At 40.5% G+C, this 19,270-nt stretch overlaps 1 protein-coding gene across 3 annotated transcripts in view; it reads left to right on the top strand.

Annotated features, from left to right (window-relative positions):
- ADAMTS20 (ADAM metallopeptidase with thrombospondin type 1 motif 20) overlaps nt 1-19,270 on the top strand; it is a 178,580-nt gene that overhangs the window by 54,676 nt on the left and 104,634 nt on the right. For all 3 annotated transcript variants that reach the window (XM_090042352.1, XM_090042353.1, XM_090042354.1), the window contains 8 exons: nt 165-346; nt 445-581; nt 3,397-3,514; nt 7,697-7,792; nt 11,244-11,410; nt 11,526-11,655; nt 14,981-15,107; nt 15,657-15,867. In XM_090042352.1, coding sequence (XP_089898478.1) covers nt 165-346; nt 445-581; nt 3,397-3,514; nt 7,697-7,792; nt 11,244-11,410; nt 11,526-11,655; nt 14,981-15,107; nt 15,657-15,867 — 1,168 coding nt within the window. The remainder of the gene's footprint in view (nt 1-164; nt 347-444; nt 582-3,396; nt 3,515-7,696; nt 7,793-11,243; nt 11,411-11,525; nt 11,656-14,980; nt 15,108-15,656; nt 15,868-19,270) is intronic.

The raw sequence follows: 19,270 nt of genomic DNA, 5'->3' as shown, positions 1-19,270 counted from the left end.
GATTGTTTAAAAAGGCTCTTTTAAAGGTTTTCCATAATGAGCAGCTAAAGAAAAAAATGTAAAAATCTTCTTTCAAATTCCATTCAACATTGCTTGCCTATAGAAAGAAATATTTTAGATACAAATGACAAAAAATATTTTTATACTTTTCATTTATTTTTTAGGCCAAAAAATGGAGGGAAATATTGTGTGGGGCGCAGGATGAAATTTCGATCATGTAATACTGATTCTTGTCCAAGAGGAAAAAAGGGTTTTCGAGAGCAGCAATGTTCTGACTTTGATGGAAAACATTTCAACATCAATGGTCTTACATCAGCTGTGCGCTGGCTTCCAAAGTACAGTGGCAGTAAGAAATTAAAAGTTTTCTTTGCTAACTAAATAAAATGTTTATTTACTTAAGCCTTTATTATAGAAAACATACTTACTGTTGAATTTTCTTTGCAGTTTCTATGAAAGATCGCTGTAAACTCTATTGCCGAGTTTCTGGAACGACTTCTTACTATCAGCTGAAGGATAGAGTTATTGATGGTACTCCCTGTGGGATTGAAACCAACGATATATGTGTTCAAGGTTTATGCAGGGTATTTAAACTTAACTTGAATACTATATTAAAATATATATAAAATGCAGTTGAAGAAAGCTTTGAAAATCACTAAAATAAAGTAGTTTTATTTAAATGCGCTCAATAAAGTGATTAGAGGTAGAGCTAATAAAGCAATAAGCATTTTAGAAGGAAGGACAAGCTAACATAATCCCAAACTTTGAGACAGATTTTAATTTCCATCCCCATGCAGTTCTACTCATTGTTAATGGAGTTGCATAAAGTAAAGATAAATTATGGCCTTTTGTACCATCAGAAGTGAAACTGGCAGAAAGCACAATTGTGTGTACTGTTTATGCATTCTATCCCATGAATATTGCATGTAAAATGTAAGAAATGTCATCAGAGACAGAGACTAGAACCTAGGATTCCTTCTCTCCATGGAAACTACCATTCTTTGTGGGCTTACAGAATCAGGTTCCATCTTACATTCCTTTCCACAAATTGACCCAGCTTCAGTAGGAGGGATGGAGGGTATCCTAGCCACTAGGTTGGTGGTTTAGGCACTTATAGGGAAATAGGAGATAGGGGTTCAAGTCCTCTCAGGGTGAGAAGGGTTTACAATCTAGGTCTTTTACTTCTGAAGAAAATGCCTTAACTACTAGGCTGTGGGGCAAACAGTGGACACATGCACTTAGTCTCAGTGTTAAACCTTGTTCAATCAGGGACTTTTGTGAAATTTGAGCTTCTAAGAATGGAACTGGGTTGGAACAGAGTTTAGGTAGAGTTAGGCTTCTATGAAATCTGGGTATCTTGGTGGTTTTGTGGTTGTTGCTTGTGGTGGAATATGATAGCATAGAATGACTTAGATACCTGAAAGCAATGGGCAACATTTAGACATCTCAGAGGTAGAATAGGATCTGGATCATGGAGCTTTAAAGAAATGATGTTTGAGTGTACAAAATACTGTATTGAAAAAAAGACCAATTTCAAATTTCTAGAATGTTTTAAGTAAATTTGGCTTTAAAATTATAGTAAGCATTCATTATTTAGATAGGAAAACATTATTATTAGATAGGAAAATATTAAATACAGGAAACCCTCACTATTCATGGGTTTGGTGTTCGCAATTCGAATATTTGCGAATGCTGAACCCACTTCTTAAATACACTTACGGGAGCTCTGTGCTTGCCACTGCTGCCAGTCTGCCACCGCTGCCACTGAGCTGCCACCACGCTCCTGCCGCTACTGCTGGGCTGCCGCCATGCTTCCACCGCCATGCTCCCACTGTCACCAGAGCAGCCATGCCCCCCCTCACTGGCTGCTGGGTGGCACTGATTTCATGAATACAGACGACGTTCATGAATGCAGTGCCTTGTTCGTGGATTCACCATTTGCAGGGAGATACAAGAAAATATCCCTCACAAATGGCTAGGGTCGCCTGTATATACTTCCAAATTTCTTGACACATTAACTAAGGCCATGTACAAGCATTACATTTCTACGAGGAGAATCAATACTTTCCTAGTAGGAACTATAAGCTTATAAGTGTACATGCAGATTATCCCAAGAGCAACAAGCCCCCTCCAGGAGAAGGAACTTCCAGGTGCAATAAACTTTCTTGCAGGAATGAATGCTTGTACATTCCTCTCCCAGTCTGGTTTGGGAAAGAAGGGAAGCAGTGGGACTCCCTGCTTCTTCCCCAGACTGAGAAATGCCCAGTTTTGGAAATGGAACATGGTCTTTACCCAGTCTCTCTTCCTCTTTCTAAAACCAGGGACTTCCTCAGCTGGGTGGTGGGGTGGGGTTTTCAAAGCCAGTGATTGGGAACCAAGTTGGGAGGTTCTTCCCAAGCTCAGTTCCCTGCCTCTCTGTCTTTGAAATCACTGTCCCCACTGCCCAACTGAGTTGTAGGGGAAGAGATTTTGAAATTTGGGAGTGGAAAAAGGGCTTGGAGACTAAGTTCCTGGCCCTGCTGGCTTCCCCTTACCCCCTCCCCTCCTCTCCCCTTCTCTGCTCCAGCTGCTCAGCTGGGCAGCAGGGCAGTGATTTCAAAGTTGGTAGGGCTGGGAAAAGGGCTTGGGGAAACTTTCCCCATGGCATTCCTGGTACTGTGGGCTTTGAATGCCATATGTATCGCTCAGCTGGACAACACACGTGAAGATTTTTAAAAGCAGGTGCAACCAGGAATGTTTTCACCCAGGGCAGGAGAACATTGCTCCCTTTGCTTCCTCAAACTATGGAGACCAGGCTGGGGACTTTGCCCTGTTGCCCCACTCCCCTCCTGGACCAGTTTGTGGGTGGAGTAGAGCAATGGGAAAAGATTCCCTGCCTGTTCCCCAGAACTGGGTGTCCCTAGTCAGAGGAAGCACGAGGAGCCTTTCACCACTGCTCTGTTCTCTTCCCTTGCTCCACCAGGAACTCTCCTGCCAGGAGTGGAGTAGCTGCTGCTCCCAACACCTTTTCCCAGACTGGGATCTCTGTGGTCACATGAAAGTGTAAGGAGTAGCAGAGAGGAGGCTGTTGGAGGCTGAAAGTTTGTACTGCTTCCTCTTCCAGAAACCTTTTTAGCACTGGAAATTTCTCAGAAATTTCTGCCACTAGAAATGAATGTCTGTTTGGGACCTACATTTGCCTTGTACTTTCTTAGAATAATAGAGCCTACTGTACTTTGTCTTTATATCCTAGTACCTAAAAACATAAAAGAGTTGCCAAGAAAGATGGAGATAATCTTTTGATAGGTTCAGTGAAAAAATCATTGAGGGGTCAAAAGCTTAAAATGCAGTTTTCATTGTAGTTTCTTAGCTGAATTATGTTTTATAGCACATACAAACCACAATTTATGTTTCTTGTAGCAAGCTGGCTGTGATCATGTTTTGAATTCTAAGGCAAAGAGAGATAAATGTGGAATTTGCGGTGGAGATAACTCTTCATGTAAGACTCTTGCAGGCACCTTCAACAGGGCTCATTATGGTATGTTTTATTCTTATTTTATATTTCAGTCTAGTTTGGGGTAACTCAAGTAATTATATTCAGGTTTGCAAGAGTATAATACCAGTATACATGTTCTTTAGGTCCTCTGCCAACAGAAAATACTGGTGACTCTGAGTCATGCATGCTCTTTCATATGTGCCATTTTGATTTAGGAAAAAAGTCAGACTGCTGCTTAATGTCAGAACAAAAGAGATGAGAAAATGATGTGGTGAGAAGTTGCAGAGCAACTTCTAGGCGAGCCTGTTTCCTGCCTTGTGAGCTCTGTGATGGATCTCTGTTGGAATTACACAACCATAAGTTAAGATCGAGCTTGTCCCGTCTGCCCCAGGATTGTCCTGTCCGTCCCAGCTTGTCCTGTTTTAACCCAGGATTTATTCTTCTGGGTTAAGTTATTGGCTGGTTTTCTTTTTTTATTTTAAAGACAGATATAGACCCAGGAGATGTGACACCCTCTCTTTTCCAAGTTTACCATAAGATAAACTTCTTCTGTACAATGGTAATTAATATGAGCAAGCCTCCTACAGAGTCAGAGAACCTGTGACTGACTTCCCTGATCTCAGTATGTGCAGCTCTTACTTCCATGTGCAATCATTATACAAGAGTGCAGGAGAAACCATTGTGTGTGTAAATAGCAACTTCTGCCAAGCATAACATACAGAACTGAAGTTTTATATATAGTTAAAGATCAGGTAGAAACTCATAGGAGATGTAGCTGATGTAAATTCTCAAGGGCCCTTTGTGCTGCTTCGCTGGTCTAAGGGAAAAGCAAACTTGGTAAAAATGGCTCCTGACATAAGGGAGAATGCCTAGCCAACACAGAGTTGCCAGAATGGCTGTACATTGGCACCTTTCCCCATCCCTAAGGAGAAGGGATTGGTTGACAAGGGAAAGTGTATACCAAGATTTTAGTGATTCCTCCCTGGCAGATAGCCTATGCTTACATCAGGGCCCAGGGAAAAAATACCAAAAGGCATAAAGATGGCACTGTGCCACCTTCCCATCCCTTTGTTTCTCCCATCTCCGCAACACACATATTTACATAATCTCCTCTTGTCTCTGTGCTGATTGATGTTGAAAGGCACAGTAAATGCCTATTATTAAATCAGAAAATATGACTTTGTTAATGTATGTTCAATACTGTAAAGGGAAAAATATAAGGTTTTGGGAAACTGTGTAAAGGAGCTGTGGATTTCTTTCATTTTCATGAATGATCTTTTACTGTATGATTGACATATTCAATAAGAGATTTGTATTGACATATAATACAGCGGGTTACTGCAGTTTATTTTCTTTGGTGTCATAGGCCCCCTCACAAGCCAGTATAAAAGAGCCTTCATGTCCTTAGGCCTATTGTGCTTTAAGACTCCACCCTGAGCTTCTGTCACAAAAATGTGTCTGATATCAATAAATATCTGTTATGATAAAAGAGCCATTCAGTCCATTGCCATCAAGGCTGTCAGCAGTTCCGGCTGTCAGACATGTTCTTGGTCTTGTTGCTGAAACATGGAGACTCATTTTGGATATATTTTATTTTCTATTAGTTTTAATTATTTAAAAAGAAAGTTATTAATTCAGTCACTTTTAGTTAGCACTGTGTCCTAAAAAAAGTAAATTATTAAAAAGAGAGGCTAGAGTTTCTTTCCGTTGTGAAAGAAGTTTACTTATTTTTTTCTCTATTAAGTTTTAACTGATGTATTGTATATCTCTATGTTCTGAGGGAATAACATAGTTAAGAACTCACCAGTTCATTTAGGAAAACTGATTAGTGTATACATTGAGGGGTTGGGACATGGCATGAATTAGGTTCTGCATAGCTGTGCCACAGAGCCTGTACTGCACTTTGCAGCACCAGTCACTGTAATTTGTTTTCCTTGTTATCACAGGCCTCCTCATAAGCATAAAAGAAGCTTCATGTCTTTAAAGCCATTATCCTTTAAGACTCCCATGCTGAGCTTCTGTTACAATGGCATGGCATTATGTTGTGGCCCATTCTACTAGTCGTACTTATTTAATTGTTCTCTGATTTTTGGTGGCCTTACATAGGGCATAGGTCAGAACAAAACTTCATGTGAAAGATTAAAAGGTTTCTCTTGCATGAAGAAAAAAATGGTTTCTTTCCATTTTAATTATTTGTAAAATATTTAAGTTTTACTTTATTACTTAAGTCCCAGAGCCATCATGCACCATCTGTCAGTATGACAGGTCATGTAGAAGCCTAACTTTGTTGTGAATAAGTAGTCAGACATTTTATCATCTGTGCTCAAACAGGAATGTGTGAGCATACACAGGATGTGATGGTCATCTGTCCCATAATCTCTACCAGAACAGAGAGGTAGATCCCAAGATAGTACTAGCCACATCACCGCAGTTAGTGAGGTGTTACTTTATAGCAAACAGACCTTTCCAGGGATTTGGAGGATATGGGTGCACCTCTCAAGATTGTGAGTACAGAACTCTGAGATTTATTGTTTCAGGGGTTTGCAGTGGTAGATGCTCCCTACAGACATAAGGCATGTTTCGTGGGCAGAATGATGGGGTTTGGTATATGCCTTTGCAATGGCAATCCGTATGATCTGCAGGCCATGTTTATGAGAATGTTAAGTAAAGGACACATTGGTGCTCACAACAATTAAATGCTAATGTACTAGCAAAAGCCAATGACCAAATTTTCCATTTTTCTCACAACAGCACTCTTCATAGCTTTGTTTTTACACTTCTTTTCATATTTTGTTTTCTCTCCAAGTACCTATCTTTTTTCTTGTTTTCAGTATGCTTCCACTCTCTTTTGCATGAGTGATAGAAGGTTGCTTAGTGCTTTGCCTTTAATATATATTAGAAAAGTAGACTTATTGTGACATTCACATATTTGCTGAGGGAGTGCAAGTTGCAATAGTTTGCAATTGCAGTGCTGCCATCATGTGGTAGATGTAATCAACCAGTGATAAAATTAACTGTGTTAAGTGGATAAATGAGTAGTTCTTAACCTTCTCAGACTCTAGACACTCCTGGTTAGATTCAGGGCACTCCACTGAAAATACCAGCTTTTTGCTTTCACCCATTTTTCAACTATGGAAAGATAGAGCAGTTTTTTCTGTTGCAGAGAACTCAAACCACAACAGGCCAGAATTTTTTTTATATTATAGGTTCCTGTTTCAAATCTCTTGGTTTATCTTGGGAATCATTTCTAGGTGTTCGTACACTTAACAGTGCTAACATTGTTTGGCACCCTTAAAAGGATCTCATGGCATCTCAGGGTACTGTATCACCCTGGTTTAGAATCACTGGATTAAATTAGTATTATATCCTTAAAAATATAGTACAATTAATGGGGTAGGAAACTGCAAAGGAGACAGTTGGTTGGTTTATAACCCAAAGGTAAGAGCTAGATCATTGAAATTTAATCCAGTGAAAACTCAAGTAATGCTTGTAAAATGGGGATATAAACTGGCAGTAAACTGATAAATTAGTAACGATTATATTAATAGCTCTGATTAAGTGTGTAATTACTTATTATACGGGTTCATGATAGAAAACTGTTTCTAGACACAAAGGTGCTTTTGGAGAGCAGCCTTAAAAAAGGGCATTTTAAACTGTTCGTGTGGGAAAATGTGATTGTTTCTTTCAGAAATAGACCTTGTTACCTATTATTTGTCACTTCAAAACACTCCCAATCACCTGGGGTTAGCTAGAGATGTAGAATATGATAGCACTGCATCAAGAAGGGAGCACATTTGACCAGTGCTCTGAAAGTACCTCCTCCAAAGTGACTATGAGATCACTGCCAAGAAAGAAGCCTGGTCTGCTTGCTTCTGTCCCACATGCACCACATCACGTGGTTATTGTTTTGGATTGTACCTAAGGACCCTCCCTACCTCAGTGTCGGGCATGCTCATAAGCACAGTGCTAGGTGCACCCTGTACTACTCTAACATCAACCATGCCACTTTTTCAGTATGCAGCTTTTGTAGAGGAGGAGTGAGTGGGCGGGGCTTGTCTCTTGAAGGCGTTCTTGGGCTTGTGTCTAAGAGGCATAGACAGTCTGAACAGATAGTAGTGTAAAGGGAATCAAACTGATTAAATGCCTTTTTAGGAAGTTCACACGTACAGATACGTGTTTATTTCTGGTATTTATAGGAACTAATTTATACCCAATTTATTCCAGGTTATAATGTGGTAGTAAGGATTCCCAAGGGAGCAACAAATATCGATATACGTCAGCACAGTTATTCAGGAAAACCAGAAGATGACAACTATCTTGGTAAAGGCTTCCAGTAGATAAGAGCTGATACATGATTTGTGTGTGCTTTCTTAGAGATCCACTCCAAACAAAAATGATCAGAAATGTGATAAAATCCTTAGAGAAAATACAGAATTATAGTTTGTCATCACTTGAGTTGCTAGGTTTCCTCTGCAAGAATTATGCTACTATAATTTTAACTATTGAACCTTTGTTGGATTTCTTAGCTTTAATATGTGTATCAGTTATAGCAGCATTTCTGAACCTGTGGGTCGCAAGACTATATGAAAGGGTTGCAGACAAACTTAAAAAATGTATTCTTCTTTAAAGGAGAAAAATGTGGGAAACTGTGGCTTTTCCCTTGCAGACTGGCAGAGTTCCAGCCTGCAAGGGACTGCTTAGGTCCCCCCTGCCCCACACACTGGGAGGCTGGAGCCTGGAGGTAGGGGGCAGTGGGTTGGGAGTGAGGGGCACTGGGTTGGGACTGGCCATCAATGTTTACAAATGGGCCCTGGTACAAAAAAGGTTGAGAACCACTAAGTTAGAGAGTCAGAAAAGGTGTAGACCATGTTATAAAAGTTCTGTCACTATGAGTATGTGATGACCGTATTCCTTATGAGTGGAAAAATTTAGAGTAAACTTAGAAGTTGCACAAATATTTGGATTTAGTAGCAAATGCTACAGCAGTACAGTAGAAAGAGCCTCTTGCTTGGGGACCTTTCCTCCAGTTTGGCGTGTAAATAATGCCAGAGATGCTGATGTTACAGGAACATTTTTGGCATGGCAGGATTGTCTGGGAAGTGGATTCTGGACTTGTTTCTTGAGCACAAATGATTTTACAGCGAAAACCGGTCATTACATAGCAGTCTATGAGCCTGCCTCACTCTCTCTGGGGTAGTAGAGTCCAGGATGCCAGACAGACCCCCTGGTGCCAGGGGGAAGGGAGGGGAGGGAGCCAGGAGCTCAGCCTCCTGACTAAAGTGAAGGACTAAGATACATCCTGTGGTGCATTGTGTAACTGGACAGGTAGTACAAGCAGTGCTAGAAATTGCTGCAATGCTGAGAAGCTTCTGTTGGAAAGAGCTAAAATTTCTTTGTGGAACTGCCATATTTTATTCTGCAAAAATCATCTCGAATGTCTGTATGCTCACTTTTTGCAGTACCACAGGAGCATAATTCTTGGTATAAATATAACGTCTTTACATGGAGAGAACGTGACAGGCGCACTGCCCCTGTTCTCTCCATTTCCCTACCACCATCATAATGGTCCATCCCCTTCCTTCCCCTATCACCTAGTCCTTTATCTCTTTGTTTCTCTTGCACCAAATCAATCATCTTCTTCCTCCTTCCTTCAGCACTGCGTAGCAAGCATTCAAATGTAATCTCTTTTTAAAAATTAGTTTGTGCCTCTTTTGAATTGGCTGATGCTAAAAAGCAGAGGTAAAAAAAAATAAAAACTTGATAGAGGCAAATACATGTATGTCTACGGGTCTCTCTCAGATTTCTGTAAGTGTTGACTTTGAGCTTACATGGTCTGAGTGTGGGGCATGTTCAGTGGAAACTGTAGAGCCACAGCAGCCATCCAGGCCACTGACCAGACTGGATAGAAAACTTGTTGTATGTACTTTCACAAGACGTAAATTCCTTGGGGAGCCAACATTGAAAATGGTATTAACCAAAGAGGCAATGGGTACTATGGAGCAGATGGCATAAGCATCAAGTAACCAGAATTTCTGCAGGCTGATTGGAGCCATGATCTGAGCCCCAGATATGCATAAAATATAAATTGGTATAATGTGCTGGGGTTTTTCCCCCTGCAGGGGACTATATCTTGGGAGTCCCTTCCACAGATGACCCTTGGTTTAGAAAAGATACCCTACTCCACAACTGCATGAATGGCAGCAAATTTAAATGCAATCCAAGTTAAGCATAAGTACTTTGGAATGCTTAAAAGAGTTAACCTTTGAAGTGTTGTCAACCTTAATTACAGCGGAACTAGAGCTCTACTACAACTTAGTATTTGATTAATATAATCATTATTAACACTGTTCTATATCTAATATCTTTAGCACAGGGTAATCTGGAAAGTGGGAGTTTTTAGGGAAGATGGAAGGAAAGGGCTCTAACATATACCTGCAGTACAGAAAGCTCAGAGTTGGCCTATTGATCAAAACAATATGCTTTCATTTTGATCAGTTTGTCGTTCTTATTTGGGAAATGTTGTTATTTCCACAGGTATGGAAATAACATAACTATGGAAGGTGTTAATATCTTCATTCATCTTGGTGGTTAGTTTATTTTTTCCATAGCTGTGTTGTTTCTTTCAAGTCTGTGATGTACAGAAATTGTGCCTGTTCTCTGCTCCTCACCCTGGCCTCAGAGATTCTATGCTTTGAGAATAGTTGTTCGTAGCTTCCTATGCACAGGGACGTGACTCTTCCAGACCCTGGATCATATAAAGAACCATGGAGAGAGATTTAGGATACGAGCAAATGGGTAAATTATTGTGATTTAATATGTGGTATGAATAGCATGCTAGCTGCTCTGTGATGATTCCCTGTGTGCATACCTTTTCCACACATTACAGGCAGCACAGCTTATCTCACTTTCATTTAAGGATAAGTTATCTTGTATTTACCAGAGGGTAAGAGCCGACAGTTATTGTGAACTATCTAATGCCTTAGTTTACCTTGTAACTGGCTTGGGTAGTATATAGCTATACTATATAATATCTATCACCATTTTGGGGGCAGGAGGGAGGCAGATAGAAAGAGGCTCAGACTTCCCAGTGAGAGAACATAGTTCTGAGATTACAGTTCACATATGATGGGTTGGGTCAAGTGTTGGGAGCACCCCCAAATCCCAGCAAACATGGTAAGGCAGGAAGAGGGGCTCAGATCTCCTTAGAAGGAAACAGTTTCTAGCATGCCAGCATTCCAGTCTATTTCTAGCATCTGATGAAGTAGGTTGTTGCATCCAAAAGCTCATGCTTGTCTGAAACAGCTAGTCTGTAACGAGCTCTTCTTTCGCACCTTCTGTCAGTCTTTAGATTAAGACGTACAATGCAGGTAAGCCTAGAATGGCAGTACTCTATCTTGACACTGAAGTTAGGACTTCACTTATTTTGGGTCTATCACTGAATTGAAAAGTAGCCCTGCAGAGAACAAGACTGTAGCACAATTTAGTAAAATTCAGTTCCTTGCCATCAACACTGCAGGTTCTAAACAGTTTTTAAATGTCTCATATTGCTACCCCATTGTAACCAAATTGCAAATCTTCCAGTGCTGCAAATTTTATTGATGTAGATTGAATATATGGTCACTATAGTAAGTATGCTACTAATGGTATGAGATCTAATTGATGTTTTCAAAACTGTTTTTTACAAATTAAAAGATACAATTGATCACAGTTAAGCTAAGTACCTCATAATTGAAATAGATGTTTTACTTATGGTATTTCATGTTACTTCCAGCATTATCTGATATTCATGGAAATTTTATCCTAAATGGAAATTTTGTTGTAAGCCTGTCTAAAAAGGAAATCATTATACAGGGAGCCATATTTGAGTACAGTGGTTCAAACAGTACTGTAGAGCGAATTAACAGCACTGACGGACTAGAAGAAGAGTTAATTTTACAGGTGAATGTTTAATGCTTTAAAAAGTTTATAAATTTAATAAGTGCTTATAACTTTCATATACTTTGGTCACACACAAATTCATTGAAAAACAGCTATCATTTTTATCTCAATTAAGGTTTTATGTGTAGGAAATTTATACAATCCTGATGTGCATTATTCATTCAGTATCCCTGTAGAGGAGAGAAGTGATCTATTTACATGGGATCCATACGGCCCCTGGCAAGATTGCAGCAAAATGTGCCAAGGTATTGTAAATTGTTTTTCAAATCAAAATGCTTTTAATAATGCTTTTTCTTGGTATTATCAAAATATCTGAAGATCTTAGTACACCCTGTCACATCATACATTTCAACCTACTTGGGCACAAGTGAGGGACAAAGACCTAAAATAAAGGGGCACCAATAAATTAATAAATTAAACCCTTTAATTAACCAGTTAAACCCTTTAATGGGTAAGAGATTTATTTCCTTAGTGTAAATAAAACTCTGTTTCCTGGTTTCTGTATTTCTGATGGAAATAATTTTCAGTAATAAACATGATGAAACACCAAATTTATGTGGAATTTTAAGTAGTGATTGGGATTAAAATGTGTGACATCAAAATAGTCAAGGCACATATTTAGAAGTGTTACAACAAGAGGTATGTTCATGGAACGGTTAAGAATGTGCTTTCAAATGTCATAGGAATGCAAAAATTATTGTTACTAATTTTTATATGTTAACAAATGATTCTAGCAGTAATAACTGGATTTCTTTATTTATAAAAGTTGTTATTTTTGCCTGATAATAGTTATACTGAGCATTCCCGAGAATAATTTGTTTTACTTTAGCTTATAATTTTTTAAGTAACTTTTTAAAATCAGATGTACATGATGCCTTGTTCTCATTAAAGATTAGCCATGTCTGTAACAATTTGATATGGCTCTTGCTCTTGATTTGATACAAACGAAATCAGAATATCAACAAAAGAGTCTGTCTGAATAGTTTCGAAAGCCAGTACTGGATGGACTTAAGCCTCATGCTTATTCACATGCTTTCATTTAGGTATGAGAGTAGTTCCATTTACTTCATGTAAATCACATGGGTAAATCTTTGCAGAATCAGATGAAAGCAATATTTTGGTAGAGGAGTTAGCTACATAAGCCTCTTGCATCCAAAAACTGTTCATTCATGAAATTTATGAAGCTGCCACTGGAACTTAGTTCATATCTTTATTGTTAGTTGTTGCTGGCTAGCCCCGCACTGGAACACCTTCATGCCCCAACCAGCCCCTCTGCAGCACATTGAGCCAGCTTGGAGCAGGCTGATCACCTGGCCACCCTGCCAGCCAGGGCTGCTCTGACTCAGCTCAACATGAAGCAGTCCTGGTTACATGTGTAAATGTGACTCCTGGCAGCAATAAACTCTGGTGTGCTGGAATTTATTGCATTACATTAATTTCACATGTAGACACACCCACTGGGTACTACCATAGGAAAGGGATATCACCACTGGAAAGGTTCCAGAGAATTTTAAATATGTACAGTTGTCCTTAGTCTAAACTATGGGCATTTTGAGAACCTGTCTCAGGTTGCTGAGCCTCATGGCATTATGCATGTTTGTTACCCAATATGTAAGATTTCATTTTTGTTATCTGCAAACCTGGATAACATCACCTTACTCTCCAAGCAAACATTGCACAGGTTAGCTAGTTCTTGAATCACTAGCATAGTGGAAGGCTCTAGAAACTGTGTGCAAGAGTATTATTGTCTGCACGGGCTATATAGTGTGAATTAAAAACAAGCAGGAATCTTATCAGGGGATAAGGCACAACGCCGCATTTACTGGAACATAAAACATGCAACATACAAAGAATAAAGAACAGTAAGGTTATTTGCTTCACTCATTCCCATACATATTCGTTCATTCATACAAAAGAAACAAGCACACACACAGATAGACAGCCCTGCAAAGGTTAAGGTATTACCAAGTTCTGAAATTGCTTGCCAGCCACCCTGACCATGAGGAATGGAGTCAGGTTTTCTTGGATGCACCTAAAACTCCTTCTTGCAGGTGGACAGACCCAAAGCCTTTTCTTTGTGTTCATTTTTTACAGTGATAGCTGTCCATACAAGCCTATGGATTCCACTGAGTCAGACACAAAGGTCATCCTCCTTGTCCTGTTGACAGGCTGGGATTGGTAGGACATGATCTGGCTTTGTGGTCTGCAATCTTCAGGGGGTTTGTTGCTTGTAGTCTTCAGGTGTCAGGGTGAAGGCATGATTTAGTATTTGGTAATCCTTAACTGCTTACTTAATGTTGCTGTGATCTTTGACTGTTAAACCACAGAAGACTATTTTCACCTGCGAGAAGACTGTCTTCCTTTACATTGTCATTCTTCCTTCATTCATTCTTCCATTACCTCTTTTCAAACATGCCAGACATAATGCAGACCTTACATAAGCATTTTTCTTATACCAAATTTAAGTTCTAAAATCATGAGACCAACAGGTCAAACATATATCTATTTTAAATTTCCTATTGCTTAGGATATGTATGTGTGTGTGTGTGTGTGTGTGTGTATGCCAAGTAATAGGAAATTTAAAATAGATGGCTAATTCCAGAACAGTAATAACTGATTAAAATATTATGAAAGGTAAATCATAACAAGATTAATTTTATCTTAATGGCTAAATAATTCATTATAAAAATAGCAATATAAGCAATTAAAGCAATTATAGCTACTGCAATACAGTATCAAAATAGTATGAATTGGTCATGCCTTCTGGCACTTGGATTGGTGCAAGTCACAGACACGCCTCTTTCAGGGTTCAAAACAGCAAATCTTTTATTTGGAGTCTTTTATCATTCACACCACTCTGCCTGCTACATTCAGTAAAGGAAACCAAAAATAAAGAAAATAACTTTGTCCTTTCAGTTTGGACTTCAAAGTTTCTTCAACTTCAGTAGCAGCAACCTCCTTCAGGTCCTTTTGCTCACAAAGGCCTTTTTCAAACACTCCCAGCTGGGTATCCATGCACAGACCTGATTGTCCACAGCTGTACCTCATTGCCAAGCAGAGCTAGCATCCCGGTTTGGATTTTTAAAGGGTCTCCGTACCCTGTCACAAGAGGTATTTTTAGCAGATTTTCCTTTCAGGAATTATGGTGATAGACATCTCTGCTGTATCGTGTGAACAACTTTACACCCTGGGGACTGTGCTCTGCTCACGTAGGAGGCACGCACATAAACATACCATAATTAAGAGCCATCTACTATGCATGTAAAACCTTCCTAAGGAGAGAGAAATTTCAGGGTTCGGGTGGCCTCAGACCATACAACTGGTGTCTTTCTTCTGAGCAAACAGAGATGTGAGGTCAGCTCTGTTGTTTCAGGAAGCTTTTTACCTATAAAACTCTTCAATAATGTATGGTGATTTTCCTATTCTGTGTAATTATTTTGAGAAACACAAATGAGCATTTTATAATAGAAAAATACATTGTAAATTTCACATAAACAATACAAACAGGTATAAACCTTCAAAATAAACACCTTTATAGACTTTTAATCTTTTCTAAATATTCTGTTTAAGGACTTCGCAAGAGAAAAGTGATATGTAGACGTAGAAGTGATCAACTGGTAGTGTCTGACCAAAGATGTGAACATAAACCTGCTCCACCAGCAGTCACTGAACAGTGTAATACAGAATGTGAACTAAGGTAGAAAGACATTCTTAATAAAAATTCCATTTAGCTTTTATTAGATTTTATAAGTGAAAATCTAAACAAAAATCATGCAAAGGCTGGCTAGCTGCTGCTGCTTTTTCTTAAATCACTTGATTTCACATAAGTACACTCTAGATTTGAGTCTCTGAAACCAAGAAGTAATCTACTTTATGTATTATGTGTCAAGGTCCTTTCTTCAGGGGCCATCCAGAATCATACTCTCCAAAGTCTCGGAACCTGCTCCTGCATTCCTTGTGTGCCGTGTTTGAAATGTGCGAAGGCTGCAGGTTTAGAATCACTGACTGAGTTTATCAGAAGCTACCTAAGGACATTTAGGCAGAAATTCTGTTGATGTAAAAGGAATCTAGAAGTCTTCCACTTTGTGTGTCTAAATCCCCCCTACTTAGCTTTGAAAATAGCCATCTTTGTTTTATTTGCAATTTATCTGTTGTCTAAAATATATATTTACACTACATCCCCCATTATGCATGTATATCGTATTTTTAAAACACATTTAGTTTATGTAATGGTTTCTCTTTGCAGGTGGCATGACATTGGCAAGAGTGATTGTACATCACGCTGTGGTCCAGGATATCGCACTTTAGATGTCCACTGCATGAAGTACTCTGTTTCTAAAGGTCTTAGTGTTCCTGTGGATGATAAATATTGTGCTGACCAGCAGAAACCACCAGTCAGAGAAACCTGTCATGGTGACTGTCTGTTAACAAGTTGGCACTACACAGAATGGTCTGAGGTATAAATTTAAATGCTCATGAATGTGTTTCTGGTTGACATTTAGATTAGGTTTTTATTTATTTTATGACTGTTTCTTATAGTTTCATAGTTAGTAGGGTCGGAAGGGACCTGAGCAGATCATCAAGTCCGACCCCCTGCCATGGCAGGAAAGAATGATTGTCTAGCCTTGTCTTAAAGACCCACAGGGTAGGAGCCAGCACCACTTCTCTTGGAAGTGGGTTCCAGATTCTAGCCACCCTGACAGTGAAATAGTCCTGATGTCTCATCTGAATTTACCTTCTGCCAGTTTGTGACTGTTATTTCTAGTCACCCCTGGTAGTGCTTGGGGGAACAGGGACTCCCCCAATGCCTGCTGGTCCCCTCTGACTAGTTTGTAAATGGCCACTAGATCCCCCCTCCACTAGATCTCTTGTGGAGGCTGTATAGGGTCAGGTCCCATAGCCTGTCCTCGTAGGGCCTGCCCTGCTGCCCCCTGATCATGTGAGTGGCCCTCCTCTGGACCCTTTCCATGTTGTCCACATCCCTCTTGAAGTGCAGCGCCCAGAACTGGATGCAGTACTCCAGCTGTGGCCTGACCAGTGCTGCATAGAGGGGGAGGATCACCTCCTTGGACCTGCTTGAGATGCATCTGTGGATGCATAACAAGGTACGGTTGGCCTTCCTGACTGCATCTCCACACTGCCGGCCCATGTTCATCTTGGCATCAGTGATGACTCCAAGATCCTTTTCTGCCTCTGTACTGATGAGAGGGGAGTTCCCTAGCCTGTAGGTATGGTGCTGGTTCTTCCTCCCCAGGTGCATCACCTTGCACTTGTCAGTGTTGAAACCCATCCTATTCTTATCCGCCCACCCCTGTAATCTGTCTAGGTCTGATTGCAACCTATTCCTCCCTTCTAGCGTGCCCACGTCCCCCCACATCTTAGTGTCATCAGCAAATTTGAACAGGGTGCTTTTTACCCACTTGTCTAAGTCACTGATGAAGATGTTAAACAGTGCAGGCTCGAGGACCGAGCCCTGTGGAACCCCACTGCCCACGTCCCTCCAGGTCAGAAATGACCCATCCACCGCCACTCTCTGGGTGCGGCCCTCAAGCCAGTTGGTGACCCATTTGACCGTGTAGGTGCTGACACCACAGTCCCCCAGTTTCTTAATGAGAACGGGCTGAGAGACAGTGTCAAAGGCCTTCCGAAAGTCCAGGAAGATTATGTCCACTGCTACCCCTGCATCTCATGATTTGGTGACCTGGTTGTAGAAGGTCACCAGGTTGGTCTGATAGGACCTGTCTCTAATGAACCCATGTTGGTTGCCCCTAAACATAACCTCCCCCGCTGGTCCCTCGTGGACATGTGCCAGAATAATCCTCTCAAAAAGCTTACCCAGGATCGAGGTAAGACTGACTAGCCTATAGTTTCCTGGGTCCTCCTTCCTCCCTTTTTTGAAGATAGGAACCACATTGGCCCTCTTCCAGTCCTCTGGCACCACACCAGAGCACCATGAGTGCTCGTAAAGCCATGCCAGGGGTCCCGCAATGACCTCAGCTAATTCCCTCACCACTCTGGGGTGAAGATTGTCAGGACCTGCTGATTTAAATACATCCAGTCCCTCCAGAAGTTTCCTGACTAGATCCTCACTGACCCTTGGCCTAGGTGCGCCTCCCTTTGTATATCTGAAAGAAAAATGTGTTTGGAGGATCAAAGTGGTTGGTAGTGAACTTAACATTTATGTTTTCCAACACTTTTTGACATAAAGTTTTATTTACTGTTTTTTTAGAAGCTCTAACACTTCAATTGTGTGCAGCTGATCCTTTGAAATTTGGTTAAAGAAAAACCTTTGGTATAAAGAAACATCTTTTCTTTGTGCTGTTATATTATGGTCAGATTTAGCAGACATACACTATTTTAAATCTACTGTTGTCCTGTTTTTGCTTTCATTTCTCTGGAAAATTTTTGGCAGCACGACAGAATTATTGAACAGTCAAGCTGTTACAAATTAGCAATAGTATACACTTCACTGGGAACTTCTAGCCCTTACCCCAATCAACTTGACACAGCATCAGTCTTAGTGAAATTACATGGTATACTTAGACCATACTAAATTTGTGGAATGGTAAGTGGTGTTAAGGTTAGAATGTGCTGTGATCAGTTGCATGTTAAAGGTTAATACCTTTTCTTGCCTAGACAGCTCTGACTTGCCACTAGAGCGCTGATGAGCAGGGGTGTGGCTAGAAGCCAGAAAATCTGGGTTGTCTTCTGCTCTGGAGGAGGGAGGGGGAACTAGGAGTAGTGCATTTTGGGATGCTAGAGGACTGCACATTGCTCATTTTATCTCCATGGAACAGACTGAAATTACCCTAACACGAGTTAGGCAGTATGGCCCAGAGTTAACCCTTGCCTGAGATGGCGTAACTTAGAGCTGCTTGGAGGGTACTTAGCACAAGTGAACGAGCTTTAACTTGTGAATGCTCATTTTTGTAAGTGTCCTTAGTATGGTCTAAGTGTATGGTGTAACTTCACCTTTCCATCCTGTTCTTTAGGGCACCGTTTGAGGCAAGAGCTCCCTCAACCCATGAGACAGGTGGGAGAAGTCAGTTTGATCTCCTTTCCTACCCAGCACATGATGACAGCAGCCCAGCCTCCTGAGGACTTGCACTAAATAATTTTTCCTTACCTTCTAAAGAGGAGGAGGGAGAAAGGGCGTTGGTTCAGGCCAGGTCTCTCTCAGCACTGTTTAGATCTATCACTTGAGTCAGTAATTTGCTCCTTTCTAGGGATAACACCCTTGCCCTACTATCAATTAATATAGTTAGTCCACTAGCTCAAGTAGTAACAGTTGAATGCTGTATCAGTGTTGGGGGGTCAAACCCTGCTGGTGATGCCTAAAAACTTAGGACCTACTGAAACAGTGGCAAAAATGCACTACACAGTGGCTCCTTTGTTTATGCAGTTTTTCCTACATGCTCCGCACCCCTCTCCCCACCCCAAGTTCACCTGTTGTTCCTGATTGACAGGAAGACGAAAACAGTGTTTTTAAATATGGCGCAGTTTATGCCTCCCATTGCTGATTGGCCATTTGGCCCTGGTAACCTTGTTTGTTGTTTACCAACCAGGAGGCAAAAAATGTGGCATATTTACTGTCTGTTAGTAATAGCAACGGTGTTACTACAGTTGTGTATGTTTATTTTTAAATTTTAAAAATATGTGAGAAATTACCTACCAAGAAACTGTGCTATGATAACCTTATGTAGGGTACAAATAGACATGGCGTTTTTCTTGGGAGAAAGCCTTATGTCCAGGAATCCTACAGAGGTATGATTCTAGGTTCAAGCCTGTCAGGCTGTGTGCTCTTGCTCGCTCCCTACTGGCAAAGGGGCAAAAATGCAGCTTGGAAGGGCTGCGTGTGTA

The sequence above is a fragment of the Crocodylus siamensis genome, chromosome 4 (genome assembly GCF_052110815.1).
Source record: "Crocodylus siamensis isolate JL-2025a chromosome 4, ASM5211081v1, whole genome shotgun sequence".
Taxonomy (NCBI): domain Eukaryota; kingdom Metazoa; phylum Chordata; order Crocodylia; family Crocodylidae; genus Crocodylus; species Crocodylus siamensis.
Note: the sequence above shows the minus strand (reverse complement) of the source record. Positions and strands in the feature narration are given on the sequence as shown.